Below are 21196 nucleotides of genomic sequence, written 5' to 3' on the forward strand. Positions count from 1 at the left end.
TATAATCAAACTCTGATAGTGGCTTCTCAAGCCATTTCCCCCATATCTAATGGGGTGAAACTGGCTGCATGCTGGCATCAGTCCTCTTGAGTCTCTTCACAGCCATTCTGAATTATGCAACTGACAACCTTCAAAAGGGCATTTACATAAGTAGGGCCCTACCAAATTCACAGCCATGGAATAACGCGTCACACATCATAAAATTTGGCCTCCCGCTGTGAAATGTGGTCTTGTGTGCTTTTACCCTATACTGTACAGGTTTCATGAGGAGACCAGTGCTTCTCAATCTGGGGGTCCTGACCCAAAAGGAAGTTGCAGGGGGGGTATAAGGTTATTTTACAGGGCTTGTGGTATTGCCACCCTTACTTCTGCACTTCCTACAGAGCTGGGCAGCCAGAGAGCAGTGGCTGTTGGCTGGGTGCCCAGCTCTGAAGTCAGCACCCCAGCAGCACAGAAGTGAGGGTGGCAATACCATACCAGGCCACCCTTACTTCTGTGTTGCTGCTTTCAGAGCTGGGTAGCTGGAGAGTGGCAGGAGTGCTGACTGAGGGCCCAGCTCTGCAGGCAGCAGCACAGAAGTAAGGGTGGTAATATCATATCATGCCATCCTTATTTCTGCGCTGCTGCTGGCGGTGGCTCTGCCTTCGGAGCTGGGCTCCCAGCCAGCAGCTGCTGTTCTCCAGCTGTGAAGGCAGCACCGCTGCCAGCAGCAGCACAGAAATAAGGGTAGCAGTACTGCAACGCCCTACAATAACCCTGTGAACCCCCATCTCCTTTGTGGGTCAGGACCCCTACAATTACAACACTGTGAAATTTCAGATTTAAATAGCTGAAACAATGAAATTTACAATTTTTTAAAATCCCATGACCCTGGGACCAAATTGACCAAAATGGACCATGAATTTGGTGGGGCCCTATACATAAAGCAAAGAACTGGTAGAAAACTTTTCAGTCTCCAAAAGCTTATGATAAAAGTCCTTGAGGAACTAGTATGTTGAAGCCCTTTTTGTGGATCATTGTGCTCTACTTAATAGTGAAGTGATCTACAGCTTATCCTGGACAGGTTCTCAGAGGCAGCTAAACAATTTGGATTCACCATCAACTTGGAAAAAAATGAAATCCTCTTCTAACCAGTCCCATCAACCACTGCACAAACATCACCCTCAATGGTATAAAGAATGTCAAACAGGTCACATATTGTGATAGTACCATCTCAAGTGATGGTTCCCTGGTTCAAGAAATACCAAACAGAAGATGAAAGGCAGTCCAGGCTTTTTGAATCGTTCATCATAGGATACTCAATCAGCAGATTATCACTGTCCTCCAAACTGATGTACAGTGTAACATCCCTTTATACAGGTGTGAGAAATGCTGTCTTCGCTCTCTTCTGAAGGTCTGCTGGCAAGACCAAGTATCAAACTTTTCATCTGGGGGGGGTGTAAAAATGGAATAAACCACATTGAGACAAATGATTATCAGAAGCTCAGTTTTGATGGACAGGTCACATCAGAAGTGGGGGTGCTGGACTTTCTGGGGGCATATAAGATGAGTTGTAACTCAAAGCACAGCAGGGGGTGGTCAGCGTAAATGCCTCAGCCAGCCTTAAGCAGCATCTCAACTCATGGGGCATAAGTTTTTCTTTGAAAACAGAGCCAGGGATAGACCTGAATGGAGAGCAACTATTCAAGGTCTTAAACATTTTGAGTGATGGTCATGGGAAGAAGAGAATTTTTTCGGGGGGGGGGGGGGGAGGAGGTGAAGGTGGGAAGGAAGAGCCAAGCATCATGCCATGTCTCCAGTGGGAGCATGCCAGTAGGACATCTGTTTGCGACCTTGCTTCTTGCCAATTGAATTACACAGACACCAGATACCATGACATAATCTTTGTAATGGCAGACAGACATATGTAAATCATAGTTCAGGTGGCACTTTGTAGCTATTGATTTGCTTATAACTACATCTGGGGGCTGTAACTTGTTAGGTTCTCACCTTTTTGTTTTCTTTCTCCTCCTTCTCCTGGGTGGCTGTGTTGAGAAGGGTAACCACCTTCTGCTAGGTATTCCCTAGGCCAGGGGGTTCTCAAATTTTTTTGCTGGGGCCCCCTTTGAAAATATTTCAGGCAGTTGACACCCCTGCCCCTAATACTATGCCTCCCTTACTTCTGTGTTGCTGCTGGCAGTGGCTCTGCCTTTAGAGCTGGGCACCTGGCCAGCAGCTGCTGCTCTTTGACTGCCCAGCTCTAAAGGCAGCACAGAAGTAAGGGTGGCAATTCTGCAATCCCTCCCTCATCTCCTCCTCCTCCTCCTTCTTCTCTTCTCCCCCCTCCCCCCCATGGCCTTGTGATCCCCTTTTGAGTCAGGACCCACAGTTTGAGAAATGCTGCCTTATGCTCAGGCAAACAAAGTAGTATCCTGCTTTCTCTGAGAAGCTTCCTGCCCCCATCCCAGCCTGTTAGTGGAGCAGCCAGGACTAATCCCTTGCCTATAGTACAGATTTGCCTGCTGCAAGGGATTGCTAAGCATCTGCAGCAGGGAAAGGACAGCAGCTGCTTCAGTGAGGGAGGCGTTGTCCCTACTTGACTGATTGAGGCAACTGTCTCTAAGTTTCAGGGCTCAGAATGCTGGGAGCTTACAATAAGATTCTGTCACTTTGCAACTTAGCACTCAGGTTGGATGCCACGGGTTTAATTTCACTGCTGCACTCTCTTCAATTTCCTGTTCTCAGGAAATGGCCTATTCTGACTATCACTCAACTTTTCAGTTCCCTTATGAAGTCAGCACAGCTTGTTTAAGATCTAAGTGAGTCTGGATCAAACTAAAACAACCCTGGGTGCTTGACTCATTCTTCTGCTATAACCATTAGACTATGCAACTTAATTACTTTGCTCATACAGAACTTATCTTTCTAGCTTGCTCCCATAAGCATCTGGATTCAGCAGCCAGTCCTGTCTTGTCAGTCCTGTTCACTATGCCCATGGGAAACACCTGTTATGAGTCACTACATTTACCAGGGCAATAAGTATAAACTGCAAAGTTGTAGTTTATAAAGGTACAGCAGCTTGCATATGGCAATAGCCTTTCTAATTGAATGGGTTAAAGGGTTATTGTTGGTTCAATGCATGACTCAAAATACTGCATTCTTCTTTAGAGACTTCAGTTCTAGATTTGTTTAAAAAAACATCTCCCAGCTGGGTGCATCAGTGTTGCAAAAAAATTACCGAGAGGTTATTGAGCTTTAAAAGGTTCTACAATTTACAGTACCCAGGCCCCTAATTCAATTTTTTCCTCCAGGGATTTGGGATTTCTTGATGGCACGCTAATATACAAATAGTGCAAAGGCGTTGAGTATTTCGCCATCTCTTCATGAACACCACTCTGCTGCTTCAATCTTTCCTCTTTATATTGAGGCAGTAACTTGCCTATCATGAGTGTCCAACATCTAATCAATGTCTCCTCTTCAAATTGTAGTGTCTTAATCTTCATTAGAAGTCCAAGCCTTTTTAAGCTCTAGCTGACAATGATGGCAACTGCCGAGGAGCTTGTCATAGTAGTCCACTCATAGCACTAGAGAGAGTTGCAACAACCTCCTCTCCCAACTTCCAATGCCAGGCCTTCTCTACTGAAACTGAACGTCTACTCCATGAAGTAGTAGGAATAAGGGCAGTGTGTGGTAAGAGGAAATAAGCTTTAACGTGACATCTTTGCTTGTTTCTAGCTATGTAGGGATTCACACTTACCAAGACCGTATCTTCCTTGGCTTCAAACCTCCATACTTAAACCACCAGATCAGTTAAATTTGAGTCTAAGTGCATTTGTACCTAATCCTGTTGAACTCCAACCCAGTTAAATTGGTCAAAATATAGATTCTCTGTTAATGCTAGAAAATAACTTGGTTGTGCTGGTAATGAGCCCCTTGATATCAGAGTGCAGAAATCCTTCATTGGAAGCATCGGTCAAGAATGCTGGTGCTAAGGGTCCCGAGAACACTGTTTAGACTATTGATTTGGCAAATTTCCCTGAGATTCCTTGAGTTAGTAGGTACTTCTAAATCTGAGTATTGCACCAGTAAACCTAGCTATAGATCAGACCTGTCAACTGATGAGGTGACCCACATGTGGAACATGAACAGGTATCAGGGTTCTATGCTTGCTTTGTCTTCTGGGAGTTGAATTGGGGGTATTGATGGGATCCCCAGTCATGAGACGGCAGTGGGAGCCTGGAAGGTAACTTCTAAGCCGTGACTCTAAATGTTCACTTCCTCACTTAGCTAGCTGAGAGCTCTATGGAATTTTGAGTTAAAATGACACTTTGTCCTCTGGAAAAATAAAATACTCCTAAACATTGTAGTCTGAGTATTTGGAGGGGATGGCAAGTAGCTTGTAAAAAGCTATCCATCCATTGTGTATGCTAATGTTATTACTATGAATGCCAATGTTACAAACTGTTTTTAAATCTAATATAGATTAAAGTGTCATCTGACTCAATTTTCTAGTTTTGGACTTGCAAAGATCTACTTACTGATAATTCTTTAATTCCCCAGTGAAGGTGGCGTCTTCAAGGCTCATCTCACTTTTCCAAAAGACTATCCTCTCAGGCCGCCGAAAATGAAGTTTATCACAGAAATCTGGCATCCAAATGGTAAGAATTTGCTACAGTTTTAGCTTTCTGTACTTCTTAGTCACACCTTCAGTTTCATTTACAAGATTAGCCAGAGTTGATGTCCTGTGTAAGAAACCTGTAACAACCCCACCGTTTAGCTAACTGCCACTTCTTGTAATATACTATTTCTCCTCTCCATACTTGACACTTCACTGGTCTCATGGTCTGTTCTCCAAGCATCTGCATCAGCCTTCCCAAGGTTTAGGCAGTATGTATTGATGGGCAGTGTCTGGCCCAGACAAATTGCTGGGGCCATCTCCTTAATGTAAGTCTTTGGTCTGGGGGAAAAAAATGGGTCCTAGGGTTAACTTTACATCACTGGCTTGGCAGATACAAGCTGGAAGGTGAGAAGAAGCGATTTCCATCCCTTGTGTCTTCTGAAGACACGGCTCCTATAGTCACACCTGTATTGGGCTGAAGAACTTTACTGAGTTCTGTAAATCTGTAGTACAGCTTAGCAGCAAACCAGCACAAAATGCCTCCATTGTGGGGATGGGAGACAGGGAGGCCTAATAGTGACATCAAGTCAAATCCCAACTTTTACATATATTGACTGACCTCCACAGGGAAGATGCTGCTTTATACCCACTCCTTAAGATACTGAGCACCTGCCCTGCCAGGGGGGTTTGCTGGCTGTACATCTAAGACTCTAAACTCAGATTTATGCTTTCAGATGGGAAAAATACCTCCATTTTCAGTTTAGTGGCTATCAAAATGGTCCACGGGGCCACTTAGTTTTCCATGTGTTATTTCATGGATCAGATCAGTGATGTGAATAGTCTACAGCTATACTGTAACCTTTTTCATATCAAAAAGGTGAATATCTGATTTTGTAGAACTCTGAAAGGGCTACAATTAAACTGAAAACTTAAACTATCCAAGTACTCAGTGTGCCCATATTAAGGCAGATATTTGCTTTAAATAAACTAAAGTAGACGAGGGCAGGTCTGCTGTCTCTTGCCAAATTTCATTTTTTGCAACTTCTTTGTAAGAAGTCCTCAAACAGTGATACAAACTTGACAGTGTCTTGAAAGAAAATGTCTTCCCTGAAACTTTCCACAGCTAACTGTTTTGAAGGTACTTAAATAGAACACTTGTTTGGATGGAGAATAGCATCCCCATATAATATCTTGAAGCCAGCAATTTAATCATCACTGAAATATACCTAATGTGACTGCTTGACTCCGTAGTTGACAAGAACGGTGATGTCTGCATTTCCATTCTTCATGAGCCTGGAGAAGACAAATATGGCTATGAAAAACCTGAGGAACGCTGGCTTCCCATCCACACAGTGGAAACTATAATGATTAGTGTCATTTCTATGCTGGCAGATCCCAATGGTGACTCTCCTGCTAATGTCGATGCAGCGGTAAGACTCCTGGTTTGTAAATACAGTGGTGCTATGTGTAGCAGAAAGTTTACTTCATTCTAAATGCAAAAACCTGAAGGGCATATTTTATGACTTGGTAAGCATGGTATTAGATGACTGATAAGCAAAGACTGTACTCTTGCCCAGTAAAAATGTACATGTAATGAAGCTTAATAGCTAGCCTTAAAGGCTAGAGTGTCTGAAATTCAGCCCCAGAATTGCTTTGAGGATTACTTTTTCTTGATAAACAAGTATTGGTTGCTAACTACAGACAAATCCTCCTGCTTTATAGGCTGAACGAGGCAGACTTGTCAGATAGCAACTTGCACAGGATACAGAAACAGGCAGGGTAGAGACTTTCTGCATTACATTTTGAGGCTTGGGTGCTCAAATGTAATAGGAAAACTTCAGCTATTTCCATAGCAATGAAGCTTGATGTAAGTGGCTATATGACTAGATACAATTTGCCAACCAGTGTTGGCTGGTGCATCTGAAGATGTAAAATACAACTCCTGTAGCTCACAACTCCAGTGTCCTTCGGTCTATGCTGGAAATCCTTTCTGATGGTTAATATGCTACTTTGCATGTAGTGCAGAAAAGGTTTGTTTAGGGAGTCTTTTTTTGTGTGTTTTGGACAAGACTAACCACAGAAACTGATGCAGGGATCTTAGCAGGAAAAGTTAGTGATTAAAAATGTAACTGTTCTTTCTCTCTTACCCCTAAAACACCAGCCTATGTCAGTGTCACGAGTATAGATTTAAACAGTGCATACATGAGAGGTAATGCCTCCTTTTACAGACTTGAAATAGTGGAGGAATTGTGGGAAGGCATTGGAGAGGTGTCAGCCCTCAGGTGACTTAGCATGTGTCCTCACTGCAAAGTGGCAGTATAAAAGCCTCACTTAGAATTCAGTCTGCAGACACAGATGAACAAACTACCCCAGGTTGAAAGCACCACTAAGCTTAGGTGACAGGTTCTTGGGTGTTGCCCACCCCATGCCTCTTCCATCCAAACACACAGGGCTGGGTTAAATCTGCAGTGAAGACATCCATCATGTAAAGGGGTACACTTGCATATGAGGTTGGGGTAATACTGAATTTCACTTAGGAGAGCAGTGATTAAGTGTGGGATGCATGAACACACCTCTACAATGAAAACCTATCTGGAGAAAAATAGTCTCAATGCTATTATTTGCAGGGTGAGGAGGAGAATAATCCTCAGTGTTGAGAATAATTTAGGAGAGCCTGAAACACACACTGAGATAGGAATGGCCCCACTCATTTCGGTGCATTCTAACATGGATGTCAATGGCACTTGAAATGTTAACGTTTGAGCAATGATGCTCTTAACAAGCATGTAAGAAAAGCGAGGGAAGATCATAAAAATCTAAAGTAGCCTCTTAAAGTTGGGGGAGGTGGAGGGAAAGAAAAGGGGAGAAAGGACTACCTAGGTGGGTGCAGAAGATATCTAAATTAAGATGCAAAGGTCTCGAATAATGCAGGAGGCTGTAGGGATGTGCATCTAGTGTCACTTTGCTGAAGTGGGAGCTCAGCTTTCCCAAGTCTGGGAAAGACAGTGGTACAGTATGGGGGTCAGTCTTGATTAGGAGACTTGTCCTTAAGTCAGTGGTGGAAACAATCTTTTCCTGATATCAAAGAAAGCAGTTTTTGGTTAGCTATTTTTGGTTATCTTTCTGTACACATCCAACCACTTATGCTGTGCATATTACTACTGGAGACTTGAGTATCAAGGAGACACAGATCTAGGGGGGAGGGATAGCTCAGTGGTTTGAGCATTGGCCCGCTAAACCCAGGGTTGTGAGTTCAATCCTTGAGGGGGCCATTTAGGGATCTGGGGCAAAAAAAAAAATGGTCCTGCTAGCAGGGGCAGATTAACAAATTTGCCGCCAGCTCACCTCCGCTCCCCCACGGCAAGCCGGGGAGAAGGGGAGTTGAGGTGCGCTCAGGGGATGGTGGCAGTGGAGCAGGGGTGAGCTGGGGCAGGGAGTGGTTCTCCTCCCCCCCACCCCCAGAGTTACTCCCCGTGCCCGCCGGCCCCAGCTCACCTCTGCTATCCCCCGAACACGCCGCTACTCGCTCCTCCCTCCCTCCCTCCCTCCCTCCCAGCACTTTCGCGTGGCAAGCCTGGGAGGGAGGGGGGAGAAGGGGAGTTGCAGTGTGCTCGGGGGATGGCGGCGGCGGAGCAGAGGTGAGCTGGAGCGGGCCGGGGAGCGGTTCCCAGCCCCCCTGTTACTCCCTGCGCCCGCAGGCCCTAGCTCACCTCTGCTCCACCTCCTCTGAGCGCGCTGCAACTCGCTCCTCCCTCCCTCCCAGCGCGGCAAGCCTGGGAGGGAGGTGGAAGGAGGGAAGCGCGGTGCGCCTGTGGGAGGAGGTGGGCTGGGGATTTGGGGAAGGGGTGGAGTTGGGGAGGGGGCAAGAGCAAATTTGCTGGCCTAGGCCTTGTTGGCCTAGGCGATAATACGCTGCTGCCTGCTAGTGAAGGCAGGGGACTGGACTTGATGACCTTTCAAGGTCCCTTCCAGTTCTATGAGATAGGTATATCTCCATATATTTTTATAAATCTGAATGCTGTGGAGGAGCAAACTAGGCTTTAAATGCCCAATAGTGTATAGTACGCTTTAGTTCTCTAATGATTTTTAACATCTGTAGCTGACTTTTTTTCTGGTTTCTACATACTGATTTTTACACACTAAACCTGGTGCTCTTTCCCAAAAATTTCCAGTAACTAGCTTCTACTGCTTTATCAGGATGTATTTTTGGGAAAGGGCCACTCCTTTCACTAATCTATAAAAGCACATACTAGACTAAATGTCCAAACTTTTGAATGCTATTTCAAAGGTAGGGAGAAAATTGCTAGCAAGAAGTTGGAAGGCTTCAGGTTTCATCCTGTGGTATGCTTCATATTAACTTCCACACGAGTAGTGTGGGTTTGTCAGGTCTCTTAACTCTTTGAGATGGGGTTGTAAACATGCTATATGTCTCTAGGAAATAGCCTCCTGGATTCTAGTCCTTAAATATAGGCATTTTGCATGGCCTAGTGTAATACCCTTAATTTCCATCCCCACAGAAACATGCAAAACTAGTGCATAGTCAGAAATACTCATTGATGTGAAACACACACACACTCTCTCTCTCTTCCCCCCCCCCCCCCCCAAAAAAAAAGATAGTGGGGTTTTACTGTGCAGTCCAGGAAGCCAGTATTTCTCACTGGATCCTGTCTCATTTTCTTCCTTTTTAGCCCTTGGCCACTGTGCCCGAGAGAATAGAGCTTAGAGAAAGCTTAAGCAGCTCACCTCCTTAGGTCTCTGCTACACTGGTATCTTCTATTTAGCTTCTGCTTTTGGTTTGCCCAGCTTACTGGTTACAATACTCAACATCTGGCTCCCTGATTTCCTGATAATTAGATGAGTGTATCTTCCTATTGGAGAATCTAGAGAACAGATGGCTGCAGGGACGGTAGGCTACAGGCAACCCTCCCTGCGGGGGGAGGGATAGCTCAGTGGTTTGAGCGTCGGCCTGCTAAACCCAGGGTTGTGAGTTCAATTCTTGAGGGGGCTATTTAGGGATTTGGGGCAAAAATCTGTCTGGGGCTTGGCCCTGCTTTGAGCAGGGGGTTGGACTACATGACCTCCTGAGGTCCCTTCCAACCCTGATATTCTATGAAGAGATGGCTGATGGCTGGCAGGGTGGGAATGAAAAAGCAGTGTCTGAAATCCATTTTGTTGCATTTGCTGCTCAATTTGCCATGGCATCAGGGGGAGGTGAGAAGGAGTCCAAAGGGTCCTGCCTGCTATGTCTGAGGCAGTTGATGTCTTTCAGAGCTCTTGTTTCAGGTCCTCTGCTGACTTGGGAAGGCATCCCTGCTTCAGTTGATGCTCTATTCATGTTTGAGGTCTCTGCACCCATAAGGATTAGAAACCATTTTTTAAGCTAAGATTTTGGAGCACAACTCCTTAAAAAGATGGAATTCTGTGTCTAATTCTGCAGTTGAACGCACAGGAGGCCTCACAGCAGCTGCCTGCCTCCTTAGAAGTGGGCATTTGCTGTCCTTTCTATTGCCTGTCTCTTCATTCTGGATCTTAATTTTTCTACCTCTACCTCATATTTAACAGCTCTTAAGTTTTTGTTTGGCTTTCTTACTCCAAAAGAGGGGAAAACATGAAGCCCCTTCAAAGAACCTCTAGTTGATGGCTTGACCAGCTGGAGTGCAGTAACAGTAGTGAGACTTGTAAATATCTTACACAGAAATACCTCAAACACTTGCTATTGGAAAGAATGGAGAGGTCTCCTGCACAGGTGGCCTACATGGTGTCTGTACAGAGCAGCTATCAACACCGTACACATGCGGTATAAGCCAGGCTTGGAGATCTGGGACCCTTTTTAAGTGGCAGGATAATGGGCATAATTTAAAGAGTGATTAAGGGCTGACTTGATCATTCTGTAAGTACTTACGTGGAGAATAGAAATTTGAGAAGCCCTATATCAGTCTAACAAATGTGAAATGAGCTAATGGCTGGAAGTTGAAGCAAGACAAACTCGGACTATAAAAAAAGCAAATTTCCAACAGTGAGGGTAACTATTAAGGGTTGTAGTGGATTCTCCATCATGAGCAATTAAATCAAGATTATATAAATTTTTAGGGGGGGGGGAAAAATCTATGCTCTAGTTGAAACAAGAATTAATTCAGGGAAATCCTATAGCCTGTGTTAAGCAGGAGATCAGATGAGATGATCATAATGGTCCTTCTGGCCTTATCTATGAATCTGCTGTTGCTTTGCAGATGCCCTGGAACTGACCAAACAACCCACTATAGTCTGTTGAAATCTGGCTCCTGTTTGGAAGAAACTAGGTGGAGAGAAGGGTTTTGCAACCACAAGGGCTAAAAACTTCTACTGATGAAAGCTTAGACTGTAGAAATGGCCTAGGCCTCCACGGTTTTAGGGACAAGCTTTCCAGGAGCGTAGGATGATCCTTTTTATCTCCCAGCCTCGAATGCTATGACTGCTTCCAGGAACAGGTTTGCTAGCTTTAAACACATTTTAAGAAAATCTCTTGGACTCAGAGCACCTATGTACTGGAAACTTAAGCTTATTCTAGCAAGACGTTTCATATTTATCACCGCACTAACATCAAAGTTGTCCAACTACTTCTTTACAGAAAGAATGGAGAGAAGACCGAAATGGAGAATTCAAAAGGAAAGTTGCCCGCTGTGTAAGAAAAAGCCAAGAGACTGCTTTTGAGTGACACTTATTCAGCAGCTAGTAGCTTCACTTTTTTTCAGGGTAAGTAATTTCTTGAAAGAAAGTCACCTTCACCTCCATTAGTTGGAGGCATGAAGGACAAACTAACAGTATGACACAATCTGTATTCAGGCATAAATACCTTCCCCTCGTCTTTCAAACAAACTTTGCTCTTTCACTGACAATATGTCCTCAGCCTCATGTCTGTAGACCAGCACTGCCAAAGACTACAAGGCTATGGAGACACTGAATGTAACACTTTTTTCATTCATGCATTACTGTCCACTAAATTCTTTGCCTGGGTTGGTAAACTTGTTGTTTTATTAGCATGTCTTCAATACACCGGCCAAAGCCTGAGATTAGATTTGGTTTGGCAGTATTTTATACCAGTTCACTAATCTCATTAGTGGCTACAAATACACTTGTAACATATTTAGCATCAAAAGTGGACATTCACTATAGATTCCTGCCCAAGCAGTCTTCCCAACAAGCTTTAAAATTCAGATGTCTGTTGCCAGCCCAAAACTGCAAATGTTGATGTACATATGGTGTCAATCTGTGTACAGATGCTGATAGCAAGGCCACTTGCAGGCTCAATCTTTTTTTAGGGTCTTCGGATCAGTCAAGTGGTTGGGAAGACATCTCAGCCTTTTTTTAAACTGTCTTTCTTTTGAGTTAAAAATCTTGTAGCACTTCTAAGATTCCCCCCCCCCCCCCAATCAGTCTTGACATGTGGCACCAAGAAAGTGTCTTGCATTGCCCTATAGTAGTAATACTACAAGATGCTTAATGTTAGTAGCTCCTCAGGGAAAATGAATCTACCTGTCAACTCTTGGTAGTCTGCAGTAATTCTGCTTGGGAGCTGAACTAGAACATGCTTGAATTTCTCTTCAAGCAAGCTTTAACTCAGGGCTTAATACCACTTGTCAAACATTTATTACCAACAACCACAGGCTCTAGACTGAAAAATGCCATCTTTTTCCCAGACAACTTTTGGTTTTGACTTAAGAGTTCTTCAGTGTAACTTGAAACAAAGAATTGTAATGCTTTTAGAGATGTTTTACAATGACTTTTACTCCTACAGTAACTTCTCCGCAGAAGAGAGGATAGACTACTAAGCACTTTCCTTCTGTAACTCTTTTTATGCCCTGAGATCACAAGCTTCAGGATGGAGAGGTGGCTAGACCATTGCCCTTAAGCAACCTACTTCTGATAGCAAGGGGGATGTTAAACTGGAAGCTTCCATTTAAAGTGTAAACTGTGGCAGGCTGCCAGACCTAATGCTGTAAAAGGACAAATTGTGTTGGAATGATACAACCTATATAACCATCTTGCTAACCCACATTACTAATTGTCAAAGTACTATACTCTTACTACTTTGTAACTGGTCTCCAGGTCAGTAAGGTGACTAAAACTTTTCTGTTTAGTGTTCTTGTCTCTTCACTGCTGTTGAATTGTATCTTCACCTGAAAAGGGTTTTAACCCTTTTAACTTGAATTGCAGAATGCCCTTCTGCATTCAGATAGGTCAGTTGCCTTCCAGAGTGAGATGTCACTTATTTAGAAGTCTTGTGTTAAATGGCTGATTTGGTGCAAATATTCCCTCCAATCTTAAAGCCACATCTTATCCACCACAATAAACCTGTATTCCTTGCATTCAGTACCCTGAACATAGTTGCATGGAAAAATTGGGCTGCTGAATGACCTCGCTATGGGAAGGGATTGTCTTAACAAACTGACCTCTCAAGGAACCTTTCACAACTTAGTACAATTAGCACAAGTTCCATTTTCTGTTTCTTGACCTACTGCTTTTAACATTAGCAAAGCTTTTCTAAAGATTTCATGTACTTTAGCTACACAGTTACTCAAGTCAGTCCCACTTGATACTGGTTCTGTCCATCGCAAACTTTCAGACAGGATTGACTTTAAATTCAAAGAGTGCTTATGAGCAAGTGGACTGTTCTTTCTAGTAAAATTTAAAGATACATGGGAAACACATGAATAACTTAGACTTGCAGTTTCCTTTGATATTTCTCGTTCAGGAGAAGGTGAACAGAGCTAGAGCATGGGAATTCTGTTTCTAGTATAACTGGAGTGGGTAGACCAAATAAGGCAGTGTGTGCTGTTTCCAAGGTACCATGGTAGCCCCAATTCACTTTAAAAGCATGTTGCCATATTGAACAAGTGCAATAGTGCAACTTAATACTTGGCATGAATGAAGTCCAAGAGTAGAAGGAAGTAATGCTGACTACGTAGTCAGCTGGCCATCTTGCTTATGGAAGGCAAGTCCTTTACCACTGAGTTATAGAAGTTTGACAACGAAGAGCCTGGCTCCAATGACAGACTTAAAATAAGCACACTCGCTTTTATAACAGCGATGCTTTATGCTGCAGCTCATGTTCCATTCTGTAAAATACTACTAGACTAGACTTCAGTCATTCAATAGCTAAAATGTTGGCTTGCTCTACAAAATACTCAACTATAGCCTAGTCCTGGATGCATATGAGAAACCTACATATATAATGCACTCAGATGCTTAAGACATTTTTACTAAAAATCTAACTTTGACAGAGGTTTTGGGCCCAGATTTACCACCAGTGTTACAGCATTGCACTAGTTAGACTCCTCTCCTTGAGAGATGACTGCATAATTAATGCTAATCACCAAGCAAAAGAGACACATTTAAGTAAACTGGTTTTGCACGGAAGCCGTAAATGACTTTCGGTTGGGCTACAAATACTGTTCCCCATCTTACTCTGCGTTTCATCAATGTGGTAATACGGCTTTATCTTCTGTATTGTAGGTCTCCAATTGAGAAACATGGCACTGTTTTTTCCTGCACTCTACCCACCTATTGCTGGACTTCTGTTGTAACATGTTGGCAAACACTGGCTGGAACTGGGCTGCAATAAAACATGCCAGTTATCAATGCTGACAAGAGCCTAACAAGTGCCAACACAAAAAGATGATTACGCATTTTGAAATCTAATGAACTGCTTTAACCTTCAGGAAGAATTGTAAAGATGTGTACATAGCACAACATGATCCGGATAATATATATACTGTTCATGTACATCCACAATTACACATTGTACCAAATAATGCTGTCTTGTAGTTAGGATAAGAATCGTGTACATTCTAAAAGATTTTAGCAAATTTTCTTTCCCTGTTCATTGTTTTTTCTTATCAGTTTTTTTTTTAAAAAAAACCTCCTTGAAGCATGTCAAACTAAAACGAATTAGGATTAAAGATTTTTCCATTTTATTTTTCTTTGAACAATTGAGGCATAATTAAATATTTTCACTTATTAAAGTTTAGTATCTATTTGGAAAAAACACTCCCTTCTTACCCCTGCATCTCTTCAAAGGTTCAGATTTTTCCTAAACAAACACTGAAAGGATCTATAAGCAACTATCTGATTCTAATGACCTTTGACAATGCAAAGGTCACTTTTCCCCCCCTCTTTCTGACTCAGTTGCACACAGTTCTTGGATTGGGTGTAGCAATAAAACTTGGCTGTGGAGCACCCGTGAGCCTGCTATTTTTTTCAAAGGGCTGAGAGCTTTGGTTTGGAAGTGATCAGTTGACTAAGCTCAAGATAGGATAAGCTGCTTTCTCTGGTTTTTGCCTCTTGCCTTTGTTTTTAAGTTTTGGATTTAAAAGGTATGCACATCTGTAAGCTTTCAAATTAGTAAATTCTGGGTCTGGTATTGGAAATACCATTTCCCTTCTTATCCCTATTCTCTCTTCTGTGGTCCTTCATATTTTTTGCCTTCTATTCTTCTACTGCAGATTTTCCTCACCTAATGTACAAAGAGAATTGCGATGTATATTTTCATGTAATTTGATTTTGGAATTCTGTCACCTTCTGTAGTGAGTTCTTCCAAAATATAATTTTTTCCAATAATTCTGTGTCAAGCTGGCTTTTTTAGTATCTGAGAAGTGTAGTTAGAGGCCTCAAACAGGTCATGGCCTGAGTAGGTGCTTTACTTCCATGTTAATGAGGTGTGGTGTGTGGGTTTTTGTTTTTGTTTTTAAAAGACCATCTGTCTATTGGGTGCTGTCTTATATTAAACTAAACATTTATAGTAAAACCCAAAAGCCATCGGAGGAGGGCCCAGTGGGCATGGCATCTGCCCTGAAGATTTAATACTATCACTAAGAATCTCAAAGCAGCAGAAAATGGGTTCTGCTGCAAGGTTCAGACCACTCCGTGCATCCTCCAATAAGGAGAGACTTAGTACTATCAAATTATTAAAACCAAGGAGAGGAAACTAACAGAGATTCAGTAAAGGAGGAAATGTAACAAGACACTGTTACATTCAAGCCAGTTCCTCTAATACCTTACTTAAAGACAGTAACTCTAGTTCGACAACTAACGTAGTGGGAGCCATGCACAGGAGGCTCTATACTGTGAAGTATACGCTGCAAGAAATAGAATCTCTTCCCTAGATACCGTTGGCTGAGGTCTGGTGCCAAGGTGATGTTAGTTGGAAATTCTTCCCCTTCTGATCTAGTAAAGTCCAAATCCGTCTCTAGAACCCTGTGTCCTTCTAAGGTCTTGTCGTTATTATTATTATTTATATGCTCTGTAGCATGTGCCCTGAGCTGTGTAACAAGGCATGCTTTATGAACTGAAGTAAAAAATGCAATCTCTCCTTTTATACAGCCAATTGTAGGCCTCCAATGAGCCGGAATCTGTACTGCCACACAATGTTACGTCAGTCTCTCTACTGAGATAAACCTTTAGTATTTAAGACTTGACAGCTGAGTACAAGTGTTGGCACTTTTTTGCCACTAAAGTCTTTCTAGTACAATAGCTGTGTGATGTGTTAATTGATAAGCCCCAATTTCAGTTTGACTAGAAGTCATCCTGCAATAAATCCTTGAATAATCATTAGACTGAACAGTTGGCTGGACTTAATTCTAGGTTGCAGCTTCACAAAAGTGAGCACCAAAAAAGGCATATGGCAGGCTGGGGGGGGGGAGAGGAGAGAGAGAGAGAGAGAGAGTTACTGCACTAATTAGTGGTGCTAAAGCAGCCACACAGTAAAAAGCCAATTAGCAAAAACTAATTAAAACTTAAAATGGAAGGTTCTTTCTATGGCTTTAGATAAACATAGAAGTACTTACTGTACTATCTGTTTCCATATTTGGTCATTAAAAATAGTTCAGCAAACCATGAATTCAACTGTTTTTTTTTTTTTTTTTTTTTTTTTTTTAAATTAAGTGGCCTCTTCTGGTAGGAAGACAGATGTATCTGGTGCTTCAGAGCTGTTAGTGCCCAGACACAATAGCTGATTTTTAGACACATGCAAATGAGAACCAAAATTGCTTGCCCCCTGCTGAGGGGGATGAGGCTTCATGCCAGCCAGCTGGCTACTGTTTGCTCCCTTTCACGTACATAAGAAGGCTCAGGATTGTACTGCATCCCAGCAGCATGGTGCCATCTATTCCATAATTAAAGCATTAAGAAAAATCCACTGTTTCTAGGACAACTATTGTGACCTAAAAGAGAGGGGTCTCCAGAAAGCCAGCTGCACCCAGAATTAGCCAGATAGCTGCCGTTATAGCAGGTTGAGCTCTGTGTTCCTACAAGGTTGATGCCCATTTTAAAAACAAATGGGTAGGTATAATCATAACTACATTGACTCAGTTATTTGTGAATCAGTTTAAGCTTAAGCTAACTTTTAGAACCTATGTTCCACATACAAAGCTGCTTGCTTTTGAAAGGGGAGAGCTCGGACAACCTTGCCCTGGGTAGCTGGCATGTTGAACTACTGTGATGTCCAGCAACATCAGAAAGAGAAACACAAGACAATGAGTTCTTTTGTGGATGATAGTGCATAAGTGCCAAAAATATGAGCAGGGGCAAAGTAGAATGTTTGTGCACATCTATTCTCTGCCCAGAATAGCAACTTATCTTTAAATGACTTAAAAAAAAAAAAAAAGTCTACCCTCACCCCGGTTGGAGCTGAGGGTTATCCACACTTGGTAAAATATGAGTTAAATGCTTAAGTAGGCTATCCTACTACCAAAATTAAAAGGAGAAATTAAATGTCCCAAAAATCTGGATAACTGCTAAGTTTCTGGGAGGTTGGCCTTGTGGGGTGTAATGTTAATTACTAGAGACAGCACTGCCCTTACCTCAGTAAATATTTCAAATATGAAATTTCTAGTAGTTGGCTTATCCAGATTCTTGTATGGCTCTCTCCAAGGTAGCATCTGAGCACTTACCTAGGGCTACCTAAATCTAGCAAATACCAAGACTGGTACTAGGAGCTTGTTGGGAATCCTGGTAATGTGCTTGTTACGTTCTGGGGCATCCAGGATTTTTAAACTAGTGATCCACCCTAGTTTTTATTCTTAAATCCCCTAAATGCTGAAACAGAACTATTACTGCTGTGACATCTACTGCTGTGTAGATGAGAGGAGCTACAGCAGATGTGCATCTCAATGGTGTCTCCGTGTCAAGCTATTGGTAAGGTGGGTCCCAATGTATGTATATTTTGAGTAAAAAATCAATATTTGCTTATACTTGAGTTTGCCTTGATAGGTGAATGGAAATGGTCAGTTTATCATGGTCAATAGCAGTAAAAACTCTTACTCCTTCAGCTGTCTTCCACCTACACTCACAGGGAGAAGTGTAGTAGGGGCTATAGACACTGCTGCCAGATATAGTGGGTAGTATTGATGTAGATGCCAGTGGGTGGCCTTGTGACACTGTGCCCTACTATAAGCAGCTATAGTAATTAGTGTCATCGTCACAGAATAACACCATGCCATCAGTGAGCACAAGGTGAATTACTAAAGTAATCTGTGGCTCACCGTTATTACCACTTGTGAGATCTGGCAACCAGTACCAATTTTACATGGATCACCACTATATTGGGCATTTGTTATTTAGCTACACCTTCCTTTGTGTTTTGGAGTGGGAAAGACTCCTAGTTATTTATAGTGCTTCTGTTTCCTTCCTAATGAGATGTAGAGACATGACTGGAAAATACAAAAAGCATGAGCACGGGGGACATTTTAATAGGTATTTTAACAGTTTCAATTTCCTCAAAATATGATAACCACACATATCAATGTCTTTTGCACTTTCCACCAGGGCTGCCCCTTAGACATCAGAGGATCTTGCCATAAAAATCTCTGAGGCCACTGCACGGTTGTCCCACAAATCTATCCTTTGCTGCAATGCCTAGAAAATGCTCACCATTGGCTAGGCAATTGGTAAATAGTGGTTGGAGAATATTAACAGGGAGGCAGTTAGGATTAGCGTACTGTGTTGTATCCACCTCTGGTCTACACTGGAAACTTACAATAGAATAGCTATGTCTCGGGGGGTGAAAGAACTACACCCCGAGAGATATAATTATGCTGACTTTACTTCCAGCATAAAACAACACTAGTTTGACAGAAGAATTCTTCTGTTAACCTAGCTACCACCTCTTGGGGAGGTGAATTACCTATGCTGCCAGGAGAACCCCTCCTGTCAGCATAAGATATAGCCAGGAGAACCCCTCCTGTCAGCATAACGAGCATCTGCACTGAAGCCCTACAGTGACACAGCTATTTCACTGCAGCTCTGCCTTGTAGTCATTTCAGTGTAGCTATACCCTTAGAATGTAAGTTTCCCTGGAAAAGGGACTGTCTCTTTGTTGTATGTGTAAAGTGCTTGGCACACTAGGGCTGAGGCACAGAGGTGCTATTGCAATACCAATAGGGCAGTGTCACAATCTCACATGACCTGAATCTCCAGCGAGGGTTGCACTGGTGATGTCACTCCAAAAAGGGAAGGATCTCGGGGATTCAGGAATGAGGAAATCTAAAATAAAAATTTCTCCAATCTCTGCAGTGTGCCCGGTGAAAGTGAAGAGACAGGATTGCTGACTGCACTCCTGCCTCCAGTCACATATAATCATGCACAACCAAAGTGACCTGTTTAGTGATTATTAATAACTAATGAGACCAAAAATGGCCACATAGTGATAATTTTTCACAGCTACATCAACAAATCAGTTAGTGAGATGCATAAAGTATGTTGTGTGCATTATAAATTATGTAAATAGCAAAGCTGTGTAACCTGCACCCCTTTGGCATTCAAGTGGGGTGTAAAACAAGTATAACTTACAACCCAGAGAACCAAAGGAGATATAGCAAGAAAAGCAACTAATGGATGGATATAAGATAAAGAACATGAGGGAATTCACTTGGATATTACCATATAGATGACAGCCCTTCTCTGTCATTCTCTCTGGATACTTGTATGTCCTTTGTCATAAGCACCTCACACTTACAAATGGATTTTATCATCACATCATTCATGTGATGTAGAGAAGTACTATTCCTATTTTGACATACGGGAAACTGAAGTACAGGGTAACTTAAGTGACTTGCCCAAAATCACACACAGGAAGTCTGTGGCTGAGCAGGGAATTGAACCCAGTCCTCTGGAGTCTAATTCCAATGCTTATCTACTAGTCTAGACCTCCGCCCTTAAATAGATAATACAGAGTGAGAGGGGAAACAAAGGCAGAGAGGTGAAGTGACTTGCCAAAGATCAGCCAGTGGATCAGTAGCTGAGCCATGACACCCAATATCCAGTACAGGGGGCTATCCACTAGATCAGGCTTCTCTCTCCAAGTGGACTGCCCTGACAGTGGAGATCAGGAAAGGTGCTCTTGCTACTAGTCACTAGAAGTTAGGATCTGGAGATTGGAGCCCATGTCCTGAGTGAAGGGTTCTCACTTCTAGAATTAGCCCCCTGGTGTAGCTGGGTCAACCTAACTTTTTAGTGTAGACCTGGGCTCAGTGAGCTTCCTTCCATATTATCACCAGAAGGCCTCAGTATTAAAAACACAATCTTCTCTTGGGCAGGTGGGTTTAGCTCATTCTCTCAATAGAATGTTGTCTAGCATTGCCAGAGTTGTCATATCCCACCCCAGTAGTTATCTGCAGTGATACCTGTACATATAGTAAGGAAGTAAAGGCACAGGGAGGGTGGGGGTCTGGAGATATGATTTCTATGCCCAACCTTGCCACACAGTCTTCCTGCATGACCTTGGGCAGGTCACTTACCCTTTCTGTGCCTCCATTTCCCTATCTGTAAAACAAAGACAATATTAATAGGGTGTTGTGAATATTAATGAATTATTTGCAAAGTGCTTTGAGATTAGTGGATAGAAGGTGCCATAGATGCACAACATATTACATTATCATTCTGGAGGCTGCAAAGACCTGTAGGATCCTTTGGAAATAAAAAGGGCAGGTAGCGAGCTACAGACTTGCATTGCTAATCTGCTCAAAAACATGCTCATATTACTGTTACCTCATCCTCCCTATCTTCCACTCTAAGACATTTGTTTATTTCATCCATCTGTTGTGTCTTGTCATTTACCAGGACTATAAGATCCCTGAGACAGGAGCTGCATCTTTACTAAATGTTTGTACAGCACCTGAAAAAATGACAGTGCTGGAATACAAATGCATATTGTTGCCCCTTTTCAATCAGGGCGGCTAGTTAAAGTTCAGGGCCTGGGGGCACGTTCCACTAGGAAGTAACTGATGGAGTCTGGTATTTTCTTTGACACTGTCTTTTACAAGAAATGTACAAGTCTTGTGTCTCCAAATGTAGCAGGAACCAAGAACATGAGGAGCATTTTCTAAGGCCTTGTCTTCACTGGCAAGTTTCTGCGCAGTAAAGCAGATTTCTGCACTGTAACTCCTGAGGTGTACACACTGCCAAGCCACTTAGTACGCAGAAACTGCGCAGTTGTAGTGCTCTAAAAAAACCACCCTGACGCGAGGCGTAGAGCTTTCTGCGCCGGGTCTACAGTGCTATGGTGCCAGTGTAGACACCATGGTGATTACAGGGCTGTGATTGGCCTCCAGAAGGTGTCCCACAATG

The 21196-nt window shown here is 42.8% G+C and overlaps 1 protein-coding gene across 3 annotated transcripts in view; it reads left to right on the forward strand.

The window, feature by feature from the left end:
- UBE2G1 (ubiquitin conjugating enzyme E2 G1) overlaps positions 1-15193 on the forward strand; it is a 46479-nt gene extending 31286 nt beyond the window's left edge. For 2 of the 3 annotated variants that reach the window (XM_065418094.1, XM_065418095.1), the window contains exons 3-6: positions 4540-4637; positions 5849-6027; positions 11205-11329; positions 14090-15193. In XM_065418094.1, coding sequence (XP_065274166.1) covers positions 4540-4637; positions 5849-6027; positions 11205-11291 — 364 coding nt within the window. In that variant the 3' untranslated portion in view covers positions 11292-11329; positions 14090-15193. The remainder of the gene's footprint in view (positions 1-4539; positions 4638-5848; positions 6028-11204; positions 11330-14089) is intronic. The other variant, XM_065418096.1, reaches the window with a different exon arrangement.
- The last annotated feature ends 6003 nt before the right edge of the window (positions 15194-21196 follow it).

This window comes from Emys orbicularis, chromosome 17, assembly GCF_028017835.1.
Source record: "Emys orbicularis isolate rEmyOrb1 chromosome 17, rEmyOrb1.hap1, whole genome shotgun sequence".
Taxonomy (NCBI): domain Eukaryota; kingdom Metazoa; phylum Chordata; order Testudines; family Emydidae; genus Emys; species Emys orbicularis.